Consider the following 27,702-nt stretch of genomic DNA (forward strand, 5'->3'; position numbering starts at 1 on the left):
TCTTTCTTTTTTTTTTTTTTTTAGCGTCAACAAATTTTGGACACAAAAACTCTGACAACTGAACCACGTGAAAAAACAGATTACAGATGATGGAGGGTGAATAATAACTATGTCCTGACATGGATGTGCCCTTCATTCAAATGTAATGTAATGCTTTTAGTAAGGTTTGGAGATCAGTCACACAAAATGTTGGGTTTAGTCGGTGAAATATTTCAGCAGTGGCGCTACTGCTCCGTTGAGAAGCTGAGCTGTTGTTGAAGTAATATGATCAGTGTGGAATGTGGTATAATCACGGTCAATTCTCCAAATTTAAAGAAATTTAGAAATAACCAACAAAAATCGAGGAAAGAGGCATCAAGGAAACATCAAGTATTTGATGGTTTCCCTTGATGCGGCAGCTGACCAAAAGCAAACACCTAAGACAGGTAAAAACATCTGGAACGTTCTGCTGCCCTCTGAGCGACCATTGCCAAAACTAGTGGGAGTAAAGTTGCTTACAGGGTATAGCCTTAGGTCAAGCTACTAGCTCTTCTCTTCAAATATTTCAATCAGAATCAGTTTTTCTTGGACTGGTTGGTCAAAGTAGTGGTTTAGTAGCTGACCTGAGATACCGTCACAGTGGCAACTTTAGCCTTACAGCAAGAAAACACATGCATACTTTTTTTTTTTGTCAAGTGCCCTCTAGTGGTGGGACTTTGCATGACATGGTGGTAACGCGAGGATGACGAAGGAAAGGTGGGATAGGTAAATGTGGTTAAACTGAGGTCTATATGTATAGATTTACTGGAATTTTGAGTGGTCTGGGCAATGTGGGATGGACCATTACTACGCCAGGTTCCGTGCGTTCGTAAGTAATTTTCGACCGGCCAGAGTTTTTCATTCAGCCTTTGCTGTACCTTCTTACTATGCATATCTGAAACAAAGAATGGAAACATTATTTCAGATCTCTTCTCTTTGGGCCACTCCTCACATTCCGTACACACCTTTATATACAGTACTATACAAATAGACAACAGAACAGCACACAGACACTCTTCCTGAAATACGCTTCCAAAATGCCTCTCAAGTCAGAATGTTACAAAAGAATTCAGACAAAAAAAGAAAAAGTCCTGATAAACTGTGAAATCTTATTATATGGTGAACAACTTGTCTAGAATTACTCCTACAACAATGATGGGATTTGTCCTATTTACCGCACCTTGCAAATATAAGTACTTCCCTTGAACTTTTTCCACATTTTGTAACATAATAGCAGCAAACTTCAGTATTTTTTATTGGCAAGTTATAGGTCAATCCATATAGGTGCATGTGAAACAATTAAATATTTAGATTAGATTTTATTTTAAGTGCTTGTTTCATAAAGAAAACCTGAATTAAATGGATTTACTACACAGAGAGCAAAACGTTTTGATGACAATGGTTTACAGGCAAATCGAAGATGGAAATTGTTACTATTTCTATCTTCAGGTATGGACTGAAAAGTGTGTTTAAGACTTGAGATAATATTTTATTACCTAAATGCTTCAAATTTCTTCACTCTTACATCTCTGGTATGTTCTTTGGTCTCATGATGCTTTTCTGATGTTCTCTAACAAACCTCTGATACCTTCACAGGCATCTTACATTAAATAACACACAATTAGACTTTAACCTTCCTATACTGTATGAAAAATGTGATCCATGCAACATTTTTCCTTCACTTTTCAAGTTTGTGGCTTTTTTCTTGATAAAATGTGAAAAAGTTCAAGAAGATGGAAAATGTTTGTAATAAATGTTTGTCTCATATGTATATAAATACATATATATATTTAAAAGCACAATCCTTGAGCTATACAGAATGACAGATTTCGTCAAGGTTTATCTTCTTTGCTCAGGAAGTCAGGAATTATCTTTCTCCAAATTCAAAATGAATTTTCTCCACTAGCTGACGCCCAAAACTTACGGTCAATCTGGTCGGCAAAGACCTCCCCATAGATCATCCAGTAAGGCATGAAGAAGATGTTTCTGGCCAACATCCACGACGGGTCTTCGTTAGGATTGAGGATGGCCTGGCGTGCCACCCCAAAACTCATGAGCACTACCAACATGATGATGACAAAATACATCATGTCGATCATCTGACAGAGGGAGGGAGAGAGGAAGGGGAACGGTCAAGACATGGTTGTATTTTCTACTTTTTCATGCTTAAATCACGTAAATTAATATTAACATATCTAATGCATTGAAAAGACATAGATTCTGAGCTATTTCCATATTGGTAAAACAATGTAAAGGATAAAAATGTCTTAATACAAATATTATATCTTCATTGAATTCTCATCTTCAGAAGCACATCTTTTCTTTTGTGTGCATTTATTTAAAATCCCACATTGAGAATTAATGTTTTTAGCAAAATTACAAGTGCAACACCTTCTTGGTACCCTGTCACCATTTTGTCCATTTTGCACAACTATTTTTGGCAGCATGAGACTTATTCCTGCAAACATATTTCCTCTTACGGGACAATGAGCTGAGACAGATATGTCCAGTGCCTTAGGAAAACCAACAGGCCCATATAGACATCCCCTTTTAAGTCCCTGACTCACCTTGACTGCTTGTTGACAGAAAGCCTAATCTTAGTGCAAAGCACTTACGATTACAGTCCCAGCAGTATTTAGAAAAGTCCCCATGCTTATGTTGTTACTGTTTGTAGGTGAGAGCTATGGAGCCTCGGAGATAATAAGATGCCACTCTTTGTTGCATTTCTCTGTCGGTGAGAAGTGGAAATATTTCTACCTCGCTCCACTTTCTACTCATAATTTGAACAAGATCAAATTGGATTTCCTTTGGATCTTCATGCAACCTTGTCAGGCACATTTCCAGCTGTTTTATTTTAATTGAACTGTCTGATGTGTATACTCCAGACATCCTTGTGATATTACTTTTATTCCCCAAGAAAATAGCAAGCCATTAATTTAATATTGTTATTAAAATAGCAAGCCATTATTACTATGTTTACATGGTGTTTAGATATTCTGGTGAGCTAGTCAAAAGCAAAGCAAACATGTGCATTGGTTTTCGTGGCACAAAGCGTGAAAAATCATTCCCCCGCCCCTCTAATTACGTAAATATGTCCAAATTAAAGGTTGGATTTTATAAAAATATGTATTTCACACATTTAAAACAGAATATGAGCTTCAATAAAAGTTTGATTTAATATACATGATCATATTTGTAAAATCAATTAGATGACAGTTATTTAACAATTTCACACTTGAGCCGCTTAAAAAGGAATGTTTTTTCTCTGTGTAAGGAATGAACATGAAGTTATGTAAAACATTTTTAAAAACAAAAATATAATACAGTTTTTTTTAGAGAAACAGTTTTTTTTGTTTGTTTTTACCTTTTGCTCTAAGTATAATTTCATCTCCTCACTTACTCTGACAGGAAACCAGCTTATGAAGCTGAAGGAACCCATTACCCAACGCCTTGACAGGATCATTTAATGCAAATCCAAATCTCCTTTTCTACCTACCAGCTAATTATCATATCAAAGACTTTAAGTTCACCAGTACACAGCTTGCGTCAGAAGCAGTCAAGCGTCAGATAGTTACTGATTTAGATCTGTGTGCGTAAATCTGAGGCTCTGATCTTGAACTTGTTGAGATCAAACAAACAAGTTAAGAGTCTCGGGGGTTCTCTTTGAACTGGTTTAGAAATTATATACTTGCGATCATGACTAAACAGATGTCAAGGAAGAATTTATTACGAGGAGAAAATAACGATAAAGACAGGAGGCAAAGGAAGTAAACTCCGCTCCCCCCCAGTCTCCTCTCACCATCTTGCCAATCATCATCACGTAGGGCCCCAGGTACTTGTTGACTCCGAAGATGTCGAGCAGCCGGATGTACCAGTAGATGATGTTGACGCAGTAGATGACCCGCCCGTAGCTCATGAGCGGTGGCTCCTGGAGGCGCAGGACCATACCGACGGAGAAGATGAGGATGGCCATGAGGTCAGTGATGTTCCAGTACTCTTGCAGCCACACCTTTACCTTCTGCAGCAACTTCCCCGGCTCTGACATCAGGATCTAGAAAACGGCACGGACATACGGTCGCTGAGCACCGGTAATGAGTCGGATTCATAAACACTGAAGCTGAGAAGCAGAATGGTGAAAATAAATGAACTGAAAAAGTGACAGAAATAGGAGAGTAGAAATGCATTCCATCATGATCACCATAAGAGGGCAGTATGGGCTCACCAATAAGAGAATTTGACATCTGAGGAAGCACATACAGTGTAGCTGAAAATGATGTGACACAATGATTTATACATTTCATACACTTACTTTAAAAAAAAAGGTACAGAGTGGGGCAAAACACAATGTGTTTTTTTCTGTTTACTCGTTTTTTTTGGTGTCATTTCTGGTTCTTGCTTTCATCATCATCATCATCCTGCTCCCCTTTTGCTTTGCTTTGATGGGCTTTTTTTTAAATCTCCCTTTTACAGATCCATCACTGATTTTCTTATGCATTATGAACTATTTCATGAAACAGACATAACCCTTGAATCTCCTCTCTGCCACCGTTGAAGCTAATTGAAAGTGTAGGTGCTTTGTGAGTTGCACGTTGCTTATCCTGTATATCTCAATGTATTGTGTCACAATCATGATCTATTACCTCTCTCATCTTTTCAATGCCATTGGTGAAAATGTAAGCAATGACAATCCACTCCTGAGGAGAAGGCCACAGATCCATCTTGACCAGGACAATGTAGTTAAACAACATCAGGTACCCCACATATGCCATCTGCATGAAAACACATGAAGAAGAAAAATAATGAGTGGTGTCACATTGTGGTGACATGCCTGTTTTTTCATCTAAATGTAAGCACAACACATGAAATCCAAAATACAACCGCATTGCATTTATTGAAAAAGATAAGAGGAAGGGGCAGCACTGTTACTTTAAAAGGGGTAGTTCAGGGTTAAAAACAATTAATATGCGACTTAAAAAGAATAACTCCCTGATAAAGTGATCACAGAGGCTGATCTAATGGCCATTCTGAGGGAGACAAAACTAGAGATGCACTGACACTGTCCAGTTTTAAGATTAAATATCTCCTTTTGATGATTGGCAGGTTGGAAGACAAAAATCTGATCTTTTCTTTTTCCAGTCAGGGAACAAACATACATAAGTCATAACTGTTCATTTTTCTACAGTGATGTGTTGCCTGTTTATACAAATGGCCACAGTTTGGAAATAAATGTCACAGCAAAATGAATTTATTACAGAAAATGGTTGTTCTGTTTTTATACTAAATTCTGTCTGTCTTAGGAAATGCACATGTACATGACTGATGTAGTGCTACGTATATTAATAGTGCTAATTGGTACTATTAATTGTTCAAGACCGCTTAAAATGTGAACTCCCTAATCATACTGCATTTGCTTTAAAATAATAGCAAAATCCTGTTGATCTTTAGAGTCCTAGTATAATTATCAATCTCAAAAGAATGGCTTTCTAATGATTTTGTATCGTGACAATACATGATTAAGCAATTCAAGACATAGCAGTAAATCAGCTCATTTTCCTCTAAATGTAAGGCTGGGCTAATACAAAACGTGTTGTTACTGTAGCAATGTGAATTTCCTAAATTCAGGTCTGTTGTTGGCAATAAAAACTTCTTAAATTGGTTTATAAGATAAAAAGTTAAATAGACTGAAAATCTATCATCGACCTTTAGCTGTCAATGTGATACTTCTCAGAAATAACGACATGAAATATATCTGTATAATATTTGTGCACATTTTTATTTGTGTGTTGAAGGCTGGATTTATTTTTAATCAGCGTCCTAAACTTTTCTATATTAAAACATTCAGCAGCGTTTAAGTTCTGATGAACAGCAAAACCTTTAGCATATTCAGAAAGCAAATTAAAGCAATAATAATAATGGAAATAGGAGCAGCTCATTCATTAGCTGCAAGTCAAGCACAGCAATGATGCAAGTCAGTGAGGAGATTGTAATATTGGGTGTCAGAGACTTTTCTCATTAAATCCCACATGCATGAAAAACGTTGAGCCCGATTTATAAAACCATGGCAGCGCTCCACAGCTGGTGACAAGTAAGAATAAAAATTGTATAATAAGTTGAGGATCAAATTCTGAGAGAACAACCAGCCATCTGCTCCATAAGCACAATACATCAGACATACTGTGCAATGTTCCTCTTTAAAGTTGCAGTAGATAATTTTTAAAGACATGTTTTGTTTTTACATACTTATTAAAACTGTCACCATGTCCTGACAGTATGACGTTAAGTCAGAAAATATCATATGATACAAAAATCAAGCTTCCCTTGCCTCCTCCCTGTGGTCCTACTGCCATCTAAAGAAACACACAGCTCCCAGCCAGAAGCTCTGAATCAGAGTCAGGAGCAGTGTCTCGGCACTGGCAATCATGCTAGTGTATGCACTGCCCATATCCTCCCCCACACAGCGTGCACAAGCTAAAGATTTCCAGTTTGTTGCAACTGTGCTGAAGGCGGAGAAACGACTTACAGTGACAGGAAAATGTTTATCAGTGGCCACGCTAACTAGACTAAGGATCAAGTTACGTTCTGCAGATTTAACATCAATTATAGAAAGGGGAGGTTGGCGAAGGGCAAGAGTGAAGGAAAAAAATAAGAAAAAAAGTAGAGTTTAAATATTTTGTTAGCACAAATAAAAAGTAAAAACCTCTGCTGGCCCTAATGAGATGTTTCAATTGAAGGAGCAAATTGAATGCATTCAAGTGTGGGGAAACCAACGACCAGCTCGTATTATTCACTTCCTCGCAGGCAGAAACGACACCAAACAGACGTTGCGCACCAAATTCAAGGGCAACAAAAGGAGCAAAATCTTGATGGATGCTGCTCATGTTGTTGCCATTACTATCTAAAGATAAATTAAATGTTGACTTTATGCACGGTCAACTCTGACGTCAGAACATCACAGTAGGTTTAAACATGTATTTGTGCTGTTGAATTAGCAGTTTCACAGTAAGTAATCTCATTTTCCTCCTTCCTTCTCTTTTTCTTTTCTCAGCCTGCCGCTTTCAGGAGTCTCCCACTTCTCACTTAACTTTAGCACCTCAGTAACGACACTGTGGAGCCGGGGCCTAATGACAACAGAGGCTGTGCGTGAAAGTAGACATTAATGGCCAAAAAAAAAAAAACTGCGGCTGCATAGTCAGCAGAAACAATTTCCACAGCAGAATGTGGGAGGCGTTGCTGAAGCCGACACTGACCGTATGAAACCAGAACTTGACAATTGGAGCGTTGTAGAACTCGTATATCTTGCGTCCCATGGGGATAAGGCGGTGGCGGCTCTGAACCTCCTCAACATCCTTCTTTCTGGATGTCTCTGTGGTTACCTTACCCAGCATCGCCTGGGCGAGCGTGAAGCCCACACGGAGCGAGTGAGGGGCGGGGGAGGGAAAGGTGTGAGGATTTCAGGAAAGAAGAGTGTGGGAAGGAAGGGAGTGTGGCGGATGGAAACGCAGAGGAGATGCAGAAGGACGATAAGAGAGGAGGACGAGTATTGGAAGGGGAGAAGGTGGAAAAAGGGAAGGGTTGGGTAAAAGAAATAAAAAAAAAAGTGGAGAAAAGGGTTACATCATGAGCAACAGCAGCTTTTTTTTTTTTTTTTTTTATAATGTAATCAAAGAAGCAAGCGCAGGCAATGCCGTCATTCCAAAAATGTGAAATGTCTGTGTGAGGTGGAGTTCGAGTGAAGGCTGATACTGTAACACGGTATGACGAGGACACAGACACTCATGGATTGTGTCTCAGACAACAATTAGGAGGCAGGAGACAGACAACGAGATAGAGACAGGAAGAGGACAGAGTGAGAGGAGGAAAAGGATAAGACATAGATATCTCATATCAATCTGTGACACAGTTTTTAAATCCATGAGAGAGGGTTCGGAGCCCATTGTTTTTTTTAATGGGTCATGGTCTTAATGTAAAAGCGACACCATTTCTCCGAGGGAGCTTATCCACAGAATTGTATTGTAAATTTGAAAGGAACTAAAATATACAGGGTCAGCCAGACGTTTACATGCACGTCTTAAGGATACGAATGTCATGATCATTTAAACCTCCTAATGATTTATTAATATGTTTTTGGATGATAACTCAACAAGTTTGTGGTCAATGCAGATTTTTTTTTATCAACCCACAAAGGGTGAAAATATATACATGCTGGCTGAAATGTAAACAAACGCACCACGTCATATTTGCTTAAGCCGTCAACAGGAATCCGCTCCCCAGGTTTTCTGAACATCTGAGATTATTTCCTGTCATCAGATGGTTAAAACCTGGACAAAAGCTTCTGAGTTGATAAAGCGGCCTATATTTATTTACATTTATGTACAGCTGTGTATTGTATGTTTTGCTAAATAATCTTTATGCCTTGGAGAAAGAATGATTAAAGTGAGACTCAAAAATTACTATGACGTCCATGATAATGATGAGTGTATGAAAACTTCTGACTAACACTGTATGTTTGAGGGCTGGCCCAGGTTTTAACATCGTAAGCTAGTGCTAAACATTTATTTATTTACTTTTTAATCAGCCTGATATCAAAGAAAATGTGTCTACGTGTAAGTACACGGGGACGTGTTCATCTTCCAAATGTGTGAAACGTCGTTTTATCCCAGGCACACACTCGCTGATATTTTGGCGGGAACAGATATAGGTGCCCGTGTGAAAGTCACACCATGCCTTTACTGCAATCAACATGCTCTGTACTCATTCAAGATGTCACGCAAGCACTGAAACTCATTGCAGAGTAGCTCATCTAAAACATCTGAGGATACAGCAATACAATCTCCCTCTGTGGTGAAGCAGTTGGTGTATGAATCTGTCTGCGATTCATAAGGATCTGAAGGTGTGTTTGAGCAGTCAGAAGCCAGGGCAACAACAAATGGATCGTAACAATGCATTCTCTGGCATTGGAAACGTGTTTTTTTTTTGTTTTTTTTGTTACTTGTTTTGTTTTATACCAGAGTGCCTCGGGGCCTTCAAGTAAGTGTTACAAGCCCAGTTTTGTAAGCATTTGCGCTGGCTTGCTGGCTGGCTTAAGCTGTATGCAGATGGAAAGTATGTACAGTGGCGCCGAAGACGTACGATTTCAGTTGAGTCACTTCTTGAGATAATGACTTGATCCAGTTTGGGGGATTGAAACGACTTTTCTAATCCCGAGTCTTCGCTTGGAAGAAAACAAACTGGATCAGGGAATCATCACCAGACGAACTGAAACAGAACGGATCCTATTCCTGCTGTACATCCATGTCTATGCAGATGGACCAACTCTTCCACTGTGAGCTGGGAGAATGCACTCAGACTCTGCATGATTAAAGCCCTGCAGCATCCAGCAGATACAGTTATATAATGCAAAAGCCTGGGCCTCCCATGCTCAGCAGCTGACATGCTGAGAGGTGCGCTGCAGCAAACCATCACTGATGGGAGAGAGTGGGGGGGCAGCAATCGGCTGGCATTCAGTACTGTACCTCAATCAGACCTACGTTTGGAGGGAAAAGAGAGGGTAAAGAGAGAAAGAGCAAGAGAGACAAGGAGGATTTACAGGATAAAAGTGAGGAAAAAAATAGAAAAGCAAAGAAGGAGTGTGGAACAAGAAAGAAGGAGAGGAAAAGAAGGAGAGAGAGCGAGGAACACACACGAGGGAACCCACAGTCGGCGACAGACTGAGACGCTACAACTCCACACCAAGTCTTTGCTAAGACAACGAGAAACAGGAAAGGCCAGTTTTTACTGGAACTGTCCAGCTGGCCAGAATAGAGAAACGAGTAAGTGTGTGGGAAGCGCTGTGTGCACATGTTTGCTCTTTTCTCGTTGTGGACAATCGGAACAAAACTAAAAACTGCATCCACAAGAGATATTTAGAAAAGGCACACAGAATGCGGACCGTGATCGGTTCTGGATCCAAATAAAGTGTGTGTGTGCGTGTCCGTGTGTGTTGTCTTGTTTGATTATGTGTATAATTTCTGAGATGCGGGGCTGAGGTGGGTTCTCTCACCACAGAGTTGTACTGCGTCTCACAGTAAGATCTTACTGTGAACTCCATGTCCTCCTCCTCTTTTTCCTTGACCGGCTTCTCTGGCTCCTCCTCTTCCTTCTCCTGCAGGTACGTGTCCTGATCCTGCGGCATGTAGGACATCTCATCCTTGTTTTTGAACTCTAGACTCAGGATGGACGGTGGGAGAAGGAGGCCTAAGATCACCTGATTGACAGGCAAAATGAAAGGAAATGAGATGATATGGATTTGACAACAGCAACATGCTGAATGTGCGGTGTGTACCAGTATGTTGTCAAGCGCTATGTCAGCTAATTTTGTTGCGGTTTATTGGAATTCAATGTGACGATTATAAAACCCTTATTTCAGAGAGCCAGCATGGTTACTGTTCTACGGGTCAATGAGAGCAACACCTGCATCAGATAGAAGTGGTACAAACGTGCTGCTCTCAAAATCAGAGCAGCAAAGTCTTGGCAAGAAGGCCTTACAGTCGATCACTGTGGGAAGGAGAGCAAGATGGATAACACCATAATCAAGTGTGCTCTTAGCTGTTAGCAGCTGCATACACCTGCAAACATTTATGATAATTTCCCATAGTTTAATGGGAAATTCAATGACTGCGGTGTCAACAAAACAGATCGTCAATGTAGCATTAGTTAAAGGAATATGGGCTGGTACTAGTGAAATATTTATCAGTAACTCTTCACAAAAAAGGGATTCTTTTTTCTGTTGTCCCATCAACGGGTGAAAGGTGAAGACCAAACCTGTCCGACTTATTCAAGCGTAAAGAAAGATTTGCATTACTTGTTGCAAGTTGCAGTCGTTTTGGGGAGTAATTTGAGAACAAGAATGTTGAGGACGGCTGCCTCTGCATCTAATACAGCTAAACCATATGCCGACTTATTGTTTTGACGTTGTTATTTTATGGTAAACTCCAAGGGCCATAAAATCTTGTTTGTTGCACTTGTGGTTGCCTCCTTTGTCTTTCTGCTCCGGTGAGTTTGTCTCGGCAGAGCACTCTCTCACTTCCTCCAGCAAACGGCAACAAATATTTACTGAACTGCAAATCTGTCCTGCTCAAAAAAAAAAAAAAAAAAAAAGGCCAGCACACCAGTCCGTTCCATTGTCCCACACTTCATTCACCATGTAAAGGAGCATAACGCCACACTTCAGAAAATCCTGAGGCAAACCTTTTTTGCGTAGTACACAGCTGTCGAATTTACTTAATTACATTTTTATATAATCTGTTATACTTGTCATTACTTAAAATTCTAATATGGCTAAGTTAAACAATACTTTGACTGGCCAAGTCAAAGTCCTAACTTTTCTCCAAGAGAAATGTACAAACTGTACATGCTCCATATTTGCAGGCTATGCTAATTATTAAATGCTGTGACGGTCACATGTGATGCATCAGGGTAAACTAAATATCTGCACCCGTCATCCTACCTTCAGGCCTGAGTTCTTGCGCATGCGGAGACGCCCCATCCACATGTCGGTCAGCAGCATCTGACTGCAGGTATGGGCGATGAAATCTCGATGTTTGGCTGCTACCGCCAGCTGCAGGCAGGTGGCGTTGCTCCAGTTTTTCAGCTCATATGTCAGCAGCTTCATTGCCATCTGCTCATCCTGTTTATAGGACTGGTCTAGGAGCTCCACAGCGAGCTGGCCAAACTCTCTGTGAAACGTCGTGGAAAACGTAAAAAGAGAAAATGATTTACTTTCCTGGAATATCAAAATTAAACCCGTCAGGTAACACGCTGACATCACAGACATTACATTAGACATGAGACCTTGTGAAGATGCTGGCTGAAGATGGTAAGACAAGGTCATTATTAACAGTGAAATGTGTCTTGAATCAACATGGGCTGAAAGCCCCGTCAGTGAGGAGGAAGCAATTTTTTACAAAAGAAACGTAAAAAACAGATAACAGTTTTCAAATGACACAGGGACAAAGATCTTCATTATCTGAGTCATGTCCTGCAGTCTGAAGCAATATCTGAGGTCATCAGCCACCGGGAAGTTAAAGCTGTTGGGCAAATGGGTCCTCTAAATGGACAATAACCCGAAACACACAAGTGGTTATCAAAGGCGTGTGTCTTTTTCGTTGTATGTAAACTTCTAGTTTCTACTGTACACATTACTAGCAATAGAAAACCACAACGCATCTTCTTATCGGTAAGCGGGAACATGACCAAACATCACCCGTCTTCTATGGCTTTTGGTGCCCAACAGGAGCGATATTAAAACGTTGTTGCTTGTTTTAAAATCTCTCAGTGGGCCCTCGTAATATTGCACTGATGGGCTAATCCGGCCAGGACTCTTAGATTGACAAATCAGCTACTTGTAGAAATCGTCAAAGCTGGTTAAAAAAACAGAGGCAATGAAGTCTGTAGAGGGGCAGCCCTGAGGCTCTGGAACAGCCTGACATGACACATTGGAGCTGTCTGGACCCCTCCACTCTAAAACGTGAGCGATTCTCCTTGACTTTCAAATCAAGTTAAACTGCTCTCCCTCCCGCTTTATTTCACTGTATTTTTCTATTATGTGCTTAGTGATATGGTAACTTTAAAGCTTGCTATTCTGCATAATACATAAACAAAAGCAAATATTTAAAAAAAATTGAAAAATGTGCCTTAATACTTCTATTTATTTGCACGAGCACGAGGATGTTCACGTTCTAAAACACTCACATTGCTGCCAATTTAAGGCTTTGCCAAACTATTACTCCCAATGTCACAGGTGAACATGCAACACGGTTCAGCTATGTTGCATGAACAGACGAGGGATTTCCTTCTTTGAGAATACTTTCCAAACGACTCACATGATGTGATCTTAAGTAACAGGTGAATACCGCAGCATTCTTTAAACAGGTTGTGTGGAACATCTTGAGAAGCGAGGAAGCAGTGCAGAAAAAAAAGAAGGCACGTTTTCAAATGCATTGTAAAAAAAAAGATCATCCCCTGAGTCTGTGCAAACTCATACACACACAAAGACCTTCAAAAGCACTCCGAAAAATGTGAATAACACATGGGAGATTAAAATTCTAAGCTTCCAGAAAGAAACCAAACAGGAAGTGCAGTCAGTGGAGTTAGCTAATGTGAGGCTGAGCTGTGTTTGCAACTTAAACATTTTCCTTGATTTATGATATATCCATAGTTCTTATCATCACTTACATTACCTTAATTTGAGTGTATTTCTTTCAATAACATGATGCGTGTGCATGGCACATCCAATAGGGATCTAAAATGGCTGCGGTGCAGCAGAGAAGGTTCAGTTCAGTATGCGCGCATCCATCTGTGTCAGTGTGTGAATTCTCTACCAAATCCCCAACTGGATCCCTGCAAGTTCTTTCAAATTCATGTCACCCACCTGGAGTTGTGGTTGAGTTCTTGGGAGATGTCGTCCACCATGTCGTTTTCAGATGCTTCGTGTGCCATAGCCTTGCACAGCTTACACGCAACCAGGGCCTTGGCCATGGCTTCCTCCCCATGCTGCCAAAAGAACAGCGCCATCTTCTGGCGCTTCATGAGCACAGCCCACACCATGAGCTCATGGAAGGGGAAGGGGAAGTGGTTTATCTCGGGGTCATCCAAATCGATGTCCACCTCTTCCTCTCGCTTACGTGTCGTCTTCTGCCGGCCTCTCCGGATTGGCATGTCATCCTGATAGAAAGAAGTCAAGAGTATTATTTTATACTTTTTCTTACATTAAGTCTAAGGTGGCTGAGTGTTTTTTTTTTATTTAGGTTTTTAGAAGACTGTAAACTGAAAAAAAAAAGTCTAATAGATTTTTTTGACCAAAATATTGCAGCTCCCCCAGATGTCCCTATACAGATTTCCATTGAATTATTTTTACAGTAAGCTAAGTTAATCCTTTGAAAGCTTGTGGAGCACTAAACTCACATTGAGCTAATTAAACTATTTTGCGAAATAGCATTTGGCACATTTTACAAGTAGTATTTGAGGGTGGTGTGAGAGAAGCAGTAAAGGGAAATGAGTGGATTACAACCTTCAAAGATCAATACTCACCTCCATCCCCAGCAGCTTCAGTGCCTTGGGCTACAAAAGTGACAAAAGCACATTTAGATTAAATCCTGCTGATTGTATTTTCAGTGCAATGCAATAAGACACAACTTACAAATTTAAATGGGTTTCAGTTTAAGAATTGTCTAAACCCATACCAAGGGATTGCATTTTGGGTTCATACTATTACATATTTGAGGAAATATCGTCCTATTTTACATGCTTTACAGCAAAGTGCCTTTACAGTACAGAGTATCTGACAAAAAGCAGGACATGTATAAATTATGCATTCATTCGCTACCATCTCGTCGGTAAAAATAGCTCGCGTTTCATTTGGGAATTGCAATATCTATTTGGAAGCTTTGTTGTTACTTTACATGTACTTGTGTGATGGCACATTCAGTTCATCCAGCGAACCGCAGTGAAACTAGAACTGACTCTCTATTATCTTTAGTTCTTGTCCTGCTTCTTTGCTCCCATGGTATCTGCGCCTGTGTAACCACCTTACTATTTCCATCTTGTAGCATGACGTGGTAGAAACCAAGCCTCTGACACTTACAGTACAGTGACAAAGAAAAGAAAAACATCTAAAGAACTTCATTCATGTTTTGGGTCAGCAAATGGTGGGATTACAAAATCGCATGACAAAATTAGTATTAAGGCTGTGGTGGATTTCAACAAATTAATGTTCACAGAACACTTAAAAAAAACTACAGTGACAGGCAAAATTATTTCTATCCATGTTATTACAGTAAACCACAAACTTCAATATACTCTTTTTTGTTTCAGTGTTATAGACCACTGCACAGAAATGTAATTATGTGGAAGAGGGAGCATGCAAAAGCCTAATCTTCACAAATATGCGTCTAAAAAGTGTGGTGTCCATTTGTACTCAGCCCTGTTGCTGTAAAAGCTCAAAGTAAAAACTCAGCACGACCAGCTAAAGTCACCTAATTATTAACGTGTATCAATGTAGATATGAGCGCTGTCTTTAGCTGAGCGAAGAGAGCAACAGTAACTCTGCAGGAGCTGGAGCAACAGGTCAGGTGGGAGAGTCTGTAGAGTAATGCAGTCATCAAATCTGACTGGTACAGGAGACTGGCAAGAAGAAATACATTATTAATAAAAGGCTAGAAAATGGTAGTTTGAATCCTATCAGTGCACATCACCCTGAAGATGTTACTAAAACTAAAACTATGGGAATGTTAACATTTCCCCAGATAATGTTTAGACCTAAATCCAATCGAGTTCTTTCTTGCTCTCTGTCCAGAGTGAGAAAGAGCTTGAGCTATCTTTTTATGTTTTTTAAAGGAAACTATTTCAGTATCCACTTGTATATAATTCGTTCCAATGTCCTCCTCCAAACAACTGACTCAGGTGTGTTGAATACAAACGTAAGTCACACTATTCACACTATTTTTGTAGTAGATAATTTTGAAAATTATACAAGACTTGTCATATTTTTTCACAATTATGCATTTCTCTCGGTTGACCTATCACGTAAAATTCAAATAAATCTTACTGAATTTTGTGATTTGAATGTGGTTTTTTTTTTTTTTTTTTTCTTTCTGAAAGGGACTGTAGAGTCAAAATGACCCAGCTAGGCTCACAGTTGTTCTCTGCCATGGAAGTGGCTGAGGGGAACAACAAGAAATATTCACACATTATGTCGAACCTCTTCAGGAAATTCACTTAGTGGAGTGTTTCTATCCCCCTGGAAGAAATGTGTTCACTGTACAGCAAGGATAATCGCTCATATCAACTGTGTACATTATTTATTCACACTGATGTTTCCCTGCTATAGGGAGAGGCAGACTGAGACCACGTGGGCAGAAGGAGTGACAGAACAACTGTGTCCCACTCACTGAGGAGGTCACGGGTTCAGGCCTGTACAGTTTTCTTAATGTACATCTGCTCACTCAGCTGTCTGATGGTGAATCACTCCTGTCTCTGTGGAGAAGTGCATATGCTGTTTGCAATGCTGAACCTTCAAGTGTGCAATCATGTATGTAAAAGGCAGTTTGTGTCTAACAAACCTACTGTAATGTCAAGCATCTGTCAATGGACAGCTTCTCCAGTGGCGTCTCAGTTTTCCCATTTATACAAAAATGACTTGTTTTTCAATAAGGCATAAACCAAGAGGTCATCCCATATGTTGCGATATGTGCATAACGCAAATGTGGTTTTGTCGTATGAAAGCAGCTGTACATTTTGCTTTGTGACTGAAGCTCCTGGCATCTGGGTCCAAACGATACGTGCACTTTCAGTAACCTTAATCTTTTTATTTCGCAATTGCTGTCTTAAAGAATTGCTCACATTTGCTCAGTTTTCTCAGGCACTCAATACAAACTGAACTGAATATGCTCAAAGATGCATACTCATTTGAGTCCACCGTTAAACAATAAATAAACAGTTTGAGACACACCTGAGCGTAGTCCTGTTTGAACTACACCTGAGGCAATAATGAAACTGTTGAGGCAGAATGAGAAACAGAACACCATGTAACGGGCAGCGTGTGTGTGTGTGTGTGTGTGTGTGTGTGTATGTGTGTGTGATGTAAAACAGGCAAGCCCTAAACATGAGTGTGATTTTAATGATCCCTTCCTTCACTTGGCTGTATGTTTCTGCGAGAGCCGTGATAAAGTGCTTATTTTCTACGATTTATGATAGTACTTGATAAAGAGACATCACTATGAATGGCTGATTTATGGCTTCTAGTGTATAATAACCATTTCTTTGTCTTTGGTGGACTGTGGCTCTGATTTTACAAAAGCACCCTGTGATTTTTCCACTCTCAAAATCACAGAGGGCATTTTGCACCCATCTAATTCACCAAAGGGAGATTTGCATCTCAAATTCTCCTGTCAAGGAAATATCTTATCGTTTAGTGTGCCTACGTTTACAATGAGCCGGCATGCACAGATTTAAAGTACAGGTGCCCATATTCCTCTGTACTCCTGTAAATTAGTGGAAGACTAAGAAACGAACAATTGCTCAGTACTGCTTGACGAATGCAGTTAATTTCAAACATTTGCTTTAATATATTTACGAAATAAAAAAAAAAAAAGTTAAGAAATTAACTCGCTGCACTGTTGGTTTTACTAAAAGAAAGAAAACATTTTAATAATTTTTTCTCTTTCTTTTAAGTAAGTGGCATTGTAAGTTATCCTATTAGTGCATAAAGTTATGTTGCTATTTAAAAGAAAATATACAAATTTAATATAAAAATTTCCAATTCAGAGCATCTCTTATTCAGCGGTTAAATGTTGTATTTTAATTTTTCTTTCAGTGGAGGTTATCCCTCAGTCTGGGACAAATAATCTAAAAAAAAAAAAATCAATTTTGTGGAGTTTAAATGTTACTTTTTCATTTATTTTGCTGCATCGTTTTTTTTTTATCATGACTCTACCCATAAGTCATGTTTTTCCTATCCATTCTCATGTTCAAATATTTAAAATGTACCCACTCATGCCAATAAACTACTTGCATCAGCAAATTAAAACGTTCTCTTCCAAGCACCCTCTGTGTTTTGAAGTTAATTAATAAACTATAATTTCATGCATGTTGCACTTGTAGGTAGAATCTGATCTTGAGGCTAATCAAACTGATATGGTCCACTTCCATTAATGACACTAGTGCTGCAGCCGATGAACCAGTTGGATGATAATGAGGCTAAGAATCAATTACGTACCCTTTTGGGCCCAAAGAGGTTATGGTATAGTGTTCTGAATCTCTTCCTGGTGTAGTTGCATCGATACGCCCCACCCATGAGGTATTCAATGACCAGTCCGATGTCGATGAGACTGATGCGGTAGTCCGGCGGCAGGTTTCCCTATAAACCAGAGCGTGTTAACAACCAACACCAAATGATTAACAAAGGCAGGGGAACCAGTGGGCAGAAATGAGCCACTGTCATACACACTCACAAACACAAAATCCATGTCAAATTGTTTGTGGCTACAAAGGAAAACGTGATCATCGGATTCACCTTGAAGTAGATCCAACTGAACCCTGGATATTCTCGCTTGGAAAGAACACACAATGTCAGTGAGTAAACCGCACGATAAGCAACAGCAGCGGAAATGAGGGACACAGAAACTCAGGCAGGATCTCTCTTCCAGTCTTTAGGAAACGTCTGAGTCTCAACAAGACTTTGCCTCCGTTTGGCCACCATTTTGAAGGTCCGATTCGGTGTGAATGCCAATTTCAGCCTGAAGATTTTCAGAATGCGACTCTCGCGGCACACAAGATGTGGAAAAAGTTTGGAGCTATTTGACTTATAGTGCAATATCTGAGGGCAATCCCAATAAAAATAGACCCGAATTAGTTCTCATAATTTTATTCAGAAGAGTAATGAGATCTTGTACGAGGTTAAATATTGTGTTGTAGGAAAAAAAAAAAGGGCACTGCGACTCATTAGCCTGGAAGAGAGTTGCAGTAGGAGCATGGAGCTATATGCGGCTATTAAAGCTTGAGGGGAGAGTTAATGTTGAAACAGGAGTCCATTCATGTGAATCATGTCAATACTCTTTGCTCCTCATCATGCCATCAACCTCAACCTTAGACCCTGCGGTTGTTACGCTGGCCCCCACTGCTCCTTGGAGACACACTGCTTGTCTGACATGTTTAAAATCAACTGTGACACCACCGCTGCCCCTCTGGTTCTGCAACAGGGCTGGGAGAGCCAACAAGTCTTCTCACTTCAACTCTTTCATTTCTAATGTCCTTAAGTATGTGGAGTAAAAACACTAATTCAAGTGTTGTCTTTTGCAGACTTTCATGGAATAACAGCAAATGAGGAGCCTAAACAATAACATTTTGTCAGCTGTTTGAGTCGATTACCCTCAAATCGTCTTCGGTACAGAATCACTCAGTGAGCATCTATTTGACCAAGAGAAGAAACTGTGACATATTGTTTTAAGCTTCATGACTGCTGGCGACCACTGCTTTTTTACTTGCATGTGACTAATGTGTTTTTAATTTGTTACATTTAATTTAAGTCTCAGAAGTTTAATCTGACATTGAAAAACCTTTAGAAAATGCACATTTACTGTGGTTGTATGTATTCAGAAGAGAATTAACTTATGTGGTTAGGTAATAATCACTAATGAGAAAGTTACCTGAACCCCTAACCAAAAGAGAAAGCTAACCAATGCATTTCTGGATTTTACACTTAACATGTTTAAATTTACCAGATTATCAAGGAAACTTTTAGTGTTTTTAAGCATCGACAAAATGACTCCTTCAGAGTGTTTAGTTGAAATCATATTTGGCAGTATATATTTATCAGCATCATTTTTTTTCTGTTTCCCCCTAAAGAATCTTAAACACATAAAAGTAATGTGTTTATTTTTAAACACATTTTTTTTATCAAGCACAGGATGTACCTTCTCTACATCCAGTTCTCCCATTGCATAATATGGGTTGTTGTCATGCATAGCAACTCAGTGAAAAAGCAGCAGAAGTTCAAAGAAATACTTTGAATGTCTTCTTTAATAAAGAATTTTTAAAAAGTAAAATAGAGTACCCAGTGAGCAAAATTCAGTTGAATAATAAAAAAAAAGGATAGTGCATTGGCATCGTTTCCATGGATACGTCTCTCTCTATATGTGACTGAAACATGATTGAAGCTGATCTGGGCGAACCATGCCTTACATGTTCTCATTGAATACGCTAAATCCAGATGGGACACATAAACTAAATAAAGGCTAGGAGCATATACAATAGTAAACAACTACAAAGAAAACAAAGATGTCCCCAGTGTTTGAAGGTATTGGGATGGACCAAGGAAAGAGTGAAAGAGATTTTTGCACAGTACTGCATGTGAGCCTCAGTTTTGGGACCAAACTTTTGTGTATGTTGGAAGCTAATTTTATTTGGCAGCCAGACTGAAGCCAATCTCCTTAATTATCCTTAATCTTGACTCAGACTTTTTAAAACGGAGCAGCTGAGTCTTTTTGCTTTTTAGTTCTCGTGAACAATTTGTCTGTCCTCTGATTGCGTTGGTTTAACTTGCCTTTCTTTGTCAGTGGTTATCGAGCCTCATATCGGCTGTGACTTTCTGTTACTCTTTCTACTGCTGAGATTTCCTTCATGAAAATAAGCCCACATCCACTCCAGAAACCTGCATGCCTGCTGCCTCACAGCTTTCTACTCAGTTTTAACGTGAAACTCGCACTTTGAAAAATATACATCTTCTGTTAGTACAGCGACGCAATCCTCTGAGAACAATGAGGAATAAAAGAGAACAGCAATGACACAGAGACCTCACCTGAGGGCAGTAGTTAAATCTAATTAGGAACATACTTAAAGCACAGTGACACACAAACACCCAGCTACACTGTTGAAAGTGCACACACATTTGCAGGAAAGCTATGCCCCGCACTAGAGGGATGCATGATGAGAATAAAACATAATTGTATTAGTAATGTGGTCTCTCTTTTTTTCTTTTTTTACTCAGAAACATCAGCTCAGAGCTCTGCTTCAGACATTGTTTATCTCAAAGCATGTTCAAAATAAGCCCAAAACATGTTAACTGCTGAAAATTTCTAAATAATAAAGGTGGTGCTGCTGTCTCCTGAATGTACAGCAAAGTTAAAACAGACAATTTTATCCAGGGAGATTTTCCTAAATGTGAAATAAAGCCTCTCTCTTTTGTGTCATTGCAAAAAAAATAAATAAATAAAGGAAAACACACTGAACCATTTTCCTACATTGATTCAACTGCTTCCAATAAAACATAAACAGCATCTACTGAGTTACTCTTGATCAGCACTCGGATCATAACCATTTTTTTTCTCACTGTCTGAAATTAAATTAAACTGCACATTTCCTGTTTCAAGGCAGAAAGGATTACTCAGATTACTTATGTTTGCTAAACTCCACTCAAACATAGATGTTTGCATTCATTTCCTTACTGAAGTTGTTTTTTCATACTTTTCTCGGGTCGTATGTTTTAGGTTTCTTTCCACAAGCTTTTTACAACATCTTAAAATAGCCATTTTGAGATGTTGCTTCAATATTTCCACATGATATTTCTTTATGTATCATGTAAAGGCTGCCAGACCCTCCAGCAGTAAAACAGTTAAACGTCATGATGCTGCCACATCAAACATCACAGTTGGAATGGTGTTTTCAGACTTCGAAGCTTCCCATTTCCCCCAAAGGTGGCCATTATGACTAAACACCAAAATTTTTGTACCATCAGTCCACAGGGTATTTCTCCAAAACTGTGAGTCTTTCTCTCTGAGTGCATTTACAAACCAAAATCTGGCTTTTCTATGTTACATTAGGATTAATGGCTTGTTTCTTGCTGAGGCCTTTCAGCTCATGCTGGTAAAATCGTTTAAGTATTATAATGCATTTGAAAGCCTCTTTTTGCAGTTGTTCTTGTTTTGGTGTGAGACAGACTTCTCTGAGCGGCATCATGGCTGAACATAGACATGCTGTTCAGTTCAGACTGTCTAGATGTGCCTACAATTAGTTGGTCTTAAGTCTACAGAGCTATAAAATAATCATCAGGACCTTCCCAAATTATAGAGAGCTGTTTCATTCAAAAATGAATAAACAAATTAAATACTCTAAAATAAAATATATATATATATTTGATTAAATTAATATATGCACTCATGAAATCAAAAAAGAAGAAATATTCAGACAATGATTACTTTGACAGGAAGCTTATTGTTAGAGATTTCTCCCAAATAGTCTTGGATGGTTTTGTTATCAGACATTTTAAATTATTTCAATAAATTCAGAAAAATCTGAAATCTTGTGAAAATGTTAACGAACAAAATTGCAAGCATTTCCTTTTTAAATTACATTTTCAAACTTTTTGCAGCTAGTTATTATTTTTATTACGGCCTGAAATCATGTAAAGTAGCTTTTTTTTTAATAATCTAATTAAAAAAATGAAATTATCATAAAGTATAAATAATACACCATACTTAAATAAACAAATAAATAAATAAATACAACTGAAATGTTATAATAAAAAAGAAATATATAAAATTTGTTTTGTTTTATCTCATGAGGACATTTATTCATTTAATAGAGTATGGATAACTGATTTATTAATAGCAGTACTTATTTATTTACTAATGATTATTTTTCATGTTATTATTCATTTGTTCATTTCATTAATCTTGAATGAAACGCCAAATAGTTTGAAGACACACTCCTAAAGTATGTAATCTTCAAACTTTGAAGAAATAAATGAAAAAAAAAATCTGTCTCATCCTAGCATTTAGCATATATTTAACACAAATCCGACTGACCTATGATAGAAAATATTGAGTCTGATGTAATATCAGTGATAAAATAAAGACGTGTCTTTTGTATGTAGAGTGTGTGTAAAGCGTATCTTTCCTCTACGTCCACCTTAGCTCCTGTGGCTTTAGCAATATGTGATGCTTGTGCCGTTTATTTACCGCAGTGGCTTGTGCCTTGAAAAACAGCAAACATTCTGAGTCATGAGGGTTGGAAAACGTGCAAAGCTCTACGCAGCCAAGGCAGTGCACAAAACCAGCTGAAAGAGAAAAGCTGGCCTCTATTTGATGGTAACAGCAGCTAGATCTACCAAATGTATCCACACACAAACATAGACATATACGACATATATACACACACACACACACACACACACACACCACAAAAAAGCAGCAGAACCTCTGTAGTCAAACATGTCCAGTGAACAACATTAGCATCCAGTGAGCCTGAGCAGCTACAGAGCTACTGAAACGGCAGTGACAGGCGTACCTTTTTGACATCTCTGACAAGGTGGTAAAGGGTGTTTGATGGTCCGTGTCGCTGTTAGAAAACAGAGGAAAAAGATGACGTGGCAAGAATTTGTAAAAAAAAAATATATATATATAAAAAAAAATAAAAAACAACTGTAGTGACACTATTTCATTTGTTCCTATTATCATACCGTGTTATACAGCTCCTCCAGTCTGGAAAGCGTGAGGAAGCGGTGCATGCTGACACCATTTTCAATCAGCAGCTTGACAAAGTCCACTCTGTCCAAAACCAGGGCATCCAGCATCGCCTGTTCCAGGGAACCCACCTACACAGAGAGAGGAGAACAAAAAAAAAAAAAATCATCTGGTATGACATGATAAAACTGCATAAAGTGACTTGTTTTTTTATTCTTTAAGTGAGTCATAGTGATCTTTCTTTGTTGTTGTTTTGTGATTCAAGTAAAGAATATTAAAAAATAAAAGTGGAGAACAGTTTTCATTTAAATAACGAACACTACGTGATTTAAAAACTTTAACGTCAATAGGAATTATCTGGAAGCACTTAGCATAGCTGAAGATTTTCATGCATTTATTGCTTCTTACAGGCCACTGCTGTCCGTAAATGAAGATCTGACTTCGTGCAATGTCCACTCTGTTCCACGCAAGAGCCAAACTCAGCTGGTCTGGGGCTGAAGCGTTGGCACCTGGGGTAGGAAACAACAGCATGGTCATAAGCATTTATCCTGATAAGGAAACAGATTGAGGAAAGAAGCATATTTTGTGGGTTATGTTGATATACTGTATGTATGTAGTCATGTCCAAATTTTCCCATATTAACAATAAACCGGGTGGGAAATCGTCTGATTTAGGTAGATGTCAAAGGTCACTAATGTCTGTTTTTGACATAGCATCTCATCCAGAGATACTATGAATCTATTTGGCAGCTTCTTTGATCAATGCCTTCTCATCTGGCCTGTCTGTTCAACTGTAATGCTTTATATTTTCAAATGATGGTTTGCAAAGTGTTTTTAAAAACTTTTAAAGCTTAGGACATTGCTTCCTATTATAATCCTACATTAAACTTCTCCTAAACCTTATTGCCTACTGACGTCTCTTGTGAATACGATGATGTTTGTTCACTAGCAGATTTCAGAGGCATCCATGCAGAGGTTAGATAACGCACAAATGGATACAGTGTATTAATTAGGTGACTTCTGAAGACAGATGGCTGCAATGGATTGAGAGTAAAGGAGGCTGAATAACGGTGCACTCTAACTTTTCATATGTTCTTTCATAAATCTTTTTTTTTTTTAAACATGAAAATCTTGTAATATTTTCCTGGCATCTCACAGTTATAAATTGAAATAAAAATTATGTAAATAAATACATAGAAGTTGAACGAAAAAAAAAGAAAACAAAACCATGGGAATGCTTTTGCAAGGTTTTGGGGGAAACATCGCTGCTTCACTGTGTTTCTGGCTCACTTAAGTTCTCATCAACCTAAACCACAATTTGGTGTCCTTGTTAAAACGTATGACCTCACTGCAAGGAAATCTAAGAAAGCCACTGTAATGCAACAATGGGTGATTTTTAATGAGCACGACAACATTATCGCTTCGCACAACGCCTTCCCTGAGCAGAATTACTGGAGCTTACTGGTACGAGTTCAGACCGAGTCCCGCTAATAATACGTAACACCTACTAATAAGCGCTTTAGCGGAGATATGTCTACGTTAAAAACCAGTGTGACTGTGCTGCTTTATCAGAGGCCACCGCGCTCATTGCGTCTCCCTCGGGGTTCTGAGCCGCAGTGAATTAACTTTACGTACTCGGTCCTCGGGATGCGAGCCAAACAGTCAGCCATCAATCACACCTTTAAGTTACACAGCGAGTCCTTCCAACTCTTCTATTTTCCCACTTCCCTTAATCACTCAATCTCTCACACACATGCTCACGCACTCAAATAATTTCTCTTACTTTTTGGTCTGTTCTCTCCTCAAGTCATGTGTCTGACTCTGTTGTGTTTAGCTGAGCTGCAGGCAGCAGCTTACTTCCCCAGCAAACACACCTAATCCAGTGTTTTAGAAAGCGCTCATGCAAGACGTGAGGGATTTCATTTTACACCTCCAATTGACTCCAGTGCAGCAGAACGAGGCTTGCATGTTAATTTGCCATCTGTCACAGTGTTGACCATTAAGTATGTGTGTTTTTTTAAGCTCTTCTCTTATCTTTAAGTTTCCCAATTTATTTCATATAATTTTCCTCTCTTTTCTCCGTCTTTGATCCTCCTTCGCTTGTTCGTCTGAATTCCGTTCCTGTCACAATTCGCGCGAGAGAAAATAAAAAGGGGGTGAGAAGGAGAACAAAAATGATGGCTAGATCAATAGATAATATGAAAAGTATGTGAGAGGAATAAAAGCATGAGGAACAAGAGCGGACAAATCTGGGATGAGCTTAAAAACGGGTGGCGAAAAACGGGCTGACAAATCATGCGCCATCAATGCTGCACATAAATTATTTAAAACGCATTCCTCTTTTACACTTTTCCTCTACAAACTGTAGTTTGTGTCTTTTCCTCCTCTGCGGGCTGAAGTGCTTTCCTGAAACGCAGTTCCTGAGATAATCAATCATTTGCTCTGAATTGCTAAGCAGCCTCACAGGACCTGCTGCTCCTTTGTACCCATGCATACGTCTGTTCAGTCTGTATTTATGTGCACAAATGTGAGCGTGAAAAGGAATGAGCCGCTGTCCCCGAGGAAACCAGAGAAACCATGGTCAATACAAGCTACTGAACAACAATCAGAAGTATGGATTCCTCAGTGGTGTGTGTGTGTGTGTGTGTGTGTGTGTGCGCGCGTGTGTGTGTGTGTGCGTGTGTGTCCCTGGGAGATATGTGAGAACACAGAGCTATACAGGTTTAGCTGAACCGTGCACACTTTGACCAACTTTATTTCCAGCAGTTTCCCTAGTTAGCAAGTAAATAATTTGTTAAAGTGTATAGAATTTATTTAGACTGCCAGTCAAAGTTTTATCCAGCTGAACATCTCTGGATGCAGAATAAAAGACCGAGAGCTCAAACTAGATTATGCGTGCTGCCTTGTTTGGGTAAAATGACTGGAGAAGACAATCTTGGCTAGATCCTGTTCAGTAGAAATGAGGTTTTTTTTATATATTTTCTCAAACATTTCTATGCAACCAGTCCAAGATTATTGTCTACTGTGAGTGGACTTGAAGAGTCATTCTGATTATTCCTGTTTGTGGTAAATTAGGATTACCAGCAGTGTTTTTGTTTTCAAAATGTCAGAATAATTTCAGAGATATTTTTACGGAAGCGCATTGCTATCACGCAGTAAAAAAAAAATTTCGATGCTATCTCGTTATGAGATACGTATCTCGTTTTAACGAGTTACGTATCTCGTTTTAACGACTTACGTATCTCGTTTTAACGAGTTACGTAAGTCGTTAAAACGAGATAATTTTAGGTCCAGGAAGTGGCGGTATTATGCTAGGCTAGTACAGTGACTAATATGAATTGGTCAGGTTTCCCTTCATGTTTGGTCTACAACATGTAGAGATACGGATGCTGCTTTGCACTGTGGTTAAAACCATTAACAGCATGCCTACTCTGACAAGATCCTAAACAGAACGGGACTGCACAGAAGGAGACGTCAGTCCGGTCCTCTAGCTGTGGCGGCGTTCCTGACTGGATCGAAGCTGAAGTTGGCTTTCGATTGTAGCTTCTGATTCGGGAAATGGCTAAAGGGAGATTATAACGGAGGCTCAGATGTATTTGATGAACATTTTCTGTCCAGATTTGTTTTAACAGTACACTTGCTGAACAACGGCAACGGCTGTTCGTAACCAAGCAACCGAAATCAACAGAAGGCTAGGTAATGGCAAAAGACAAAACTAGATCCTGTTAAGCATTTTTCAAAATAAAAGACTTCCTCTCTCCAAAATAAATCATACATAAAGCTTTGACTTTAATTATTTTTCTCGTCACCTTTTGGAATTGTGTACAGTCAAGTTAAATTCGGTGAATAATAATAATCATGTAAATTATACTTAACATATGACTTGGCATATGACTGTAAATAAGTAACTAATCATGGAAATTATATTTTACATATAAATGTTAAGAAATCATTTATTCTGCTTTAAAAACGAACATACATCGACACTTCAAATCTGGAGTAGATTATTCTAATCTGCGCTAATGGCAGAATATTTCAAACCTAGTTTGTAATTTGTGAAATCTTTATCTGAATTGAAACCTCAGTAATGAGAGATTTAAAAATATTTTTGCATCTGAAATGCATTAGAAATGAACTCCTATCACATTTACAATGTTTGTTATTATTTTAACCTTCTGTTTTCTTTCACTTTTTTGTCCTAGAGCACCTGCCTTTTTGTGTGGTTCACAGGGATCCATCAGCTGGGATAGCAACAACTTTTCAGATTCCGATTTATAGTGATGCAACATAGCATCAGAGATGAATAATCGTGGAACATGCAAAAGAAAAAATATTGTTAAAAAGTAAAGAATGGGAATTAACAGATCTATGTAAAAGAAAGTTTAAGTATGCTGGAGCCAAGCCGAGTAGAGATTTATGAATCAGGATCATTAGATGATTGTTTCTCAGGACGCTTAAAGGAGGCCATTCAGCTTTTGCTGATTTATGATTTATTTTGGAGAAAGGAAGTCTTTTATTTTGAAGAATGTTTAACAGGATCTAGTTTTGTCTTTTGCCACTATCGAGCCTTCTGTTGATTTCGGTTGCTTGGTTACGAACAGCCGTTGCCGTTGTTCAGCAAGTGTACTGTTCTAATAAAAAATCTGACCAGAAAATGTTCATCAAATACATCTGAGCCTCCGTTATAATCT

General features: G+C 38.8%; 1 protein-coding gene across 3 annotated transcripts in view; it reads right to left on the reverse strand.

Annotated features, from left to right (window-relative positions):
* trpm3 (transient receptor potential cation channel, subfamily M, member 3) overlaps positions 1-27,702 on the reverse strand; it is a 138,630-nt gene that overhangs the window by 5,132 nt on the left and 105,796 nt on the right. For 2 of the 3 annotated variants that reach the window (XM_015004044.2, XM_015004049.2), the window contains exons 10-22: positions 23,421-23,521; positions 23,009-23,143; positions 22,837-22,887; positions 17,771-17,911; positions 14,086-14,115; positions 13,427-13,719; positions 11,504-11,732; positions 10,058-10,261; positions 7,266-7,406; positions 4,659-4,787; positions 3,818-4,069; positions 1,943-2,117; positions 785-913 (exon numbers count right to left, since the gene is read on the reverse strand). In XM_015004044.2, coding sequence (XP_014859530.2) covers positions 785-913; positions 1,943-2,117; positions 3,818-4,069; positions 4,659-4,787; positions 7,266-7,406; positions 10,058-10,261; positions 11,504-11,732; positions 13,427-13,719; positions 14,086-14,115; positions 17,771-17,911; positions 22,837-22,887; positions 23,009-23,143; positions 23,421-23,521 — 2,010 coding nt within the window. Of the gene's footprint in view, positions 1-784; positions 914-1,942; positions 2,118-3,817; positions 4,070-4,658; positions 4,788-7,265; positions 7,407-10,057; positions 10,262-11,503; positions 11,733-13,426; positions 13,720-14,085; positions 14,116-17,770; positions 17,912-18,067; positions 18,104-22,836; positions 22,888-23,008; positions 23,144-23,420; positions 23,522-27,702 lie in introns of all 3 variants that reach the window. The other variant, XM_015004042.2, reaches the window with a different exon arrangement.

The sequence above is a fragment of the Poecilia mexicana genome, unplaced genomic scaffold (genome assembly GCF_051168715.1).
Source record: "Poecilia mexicana isolate PSO_F unplaced genomic scaffold, ASM5116871v1 scaffold_9, whole genome shotgun sequence".
NCBI lineage: Eukaryota > Metazoa > Chordata > Actinopteri > Cyprinodontiformes > Poeciliidae > Poecilia > Poecilia mexicana.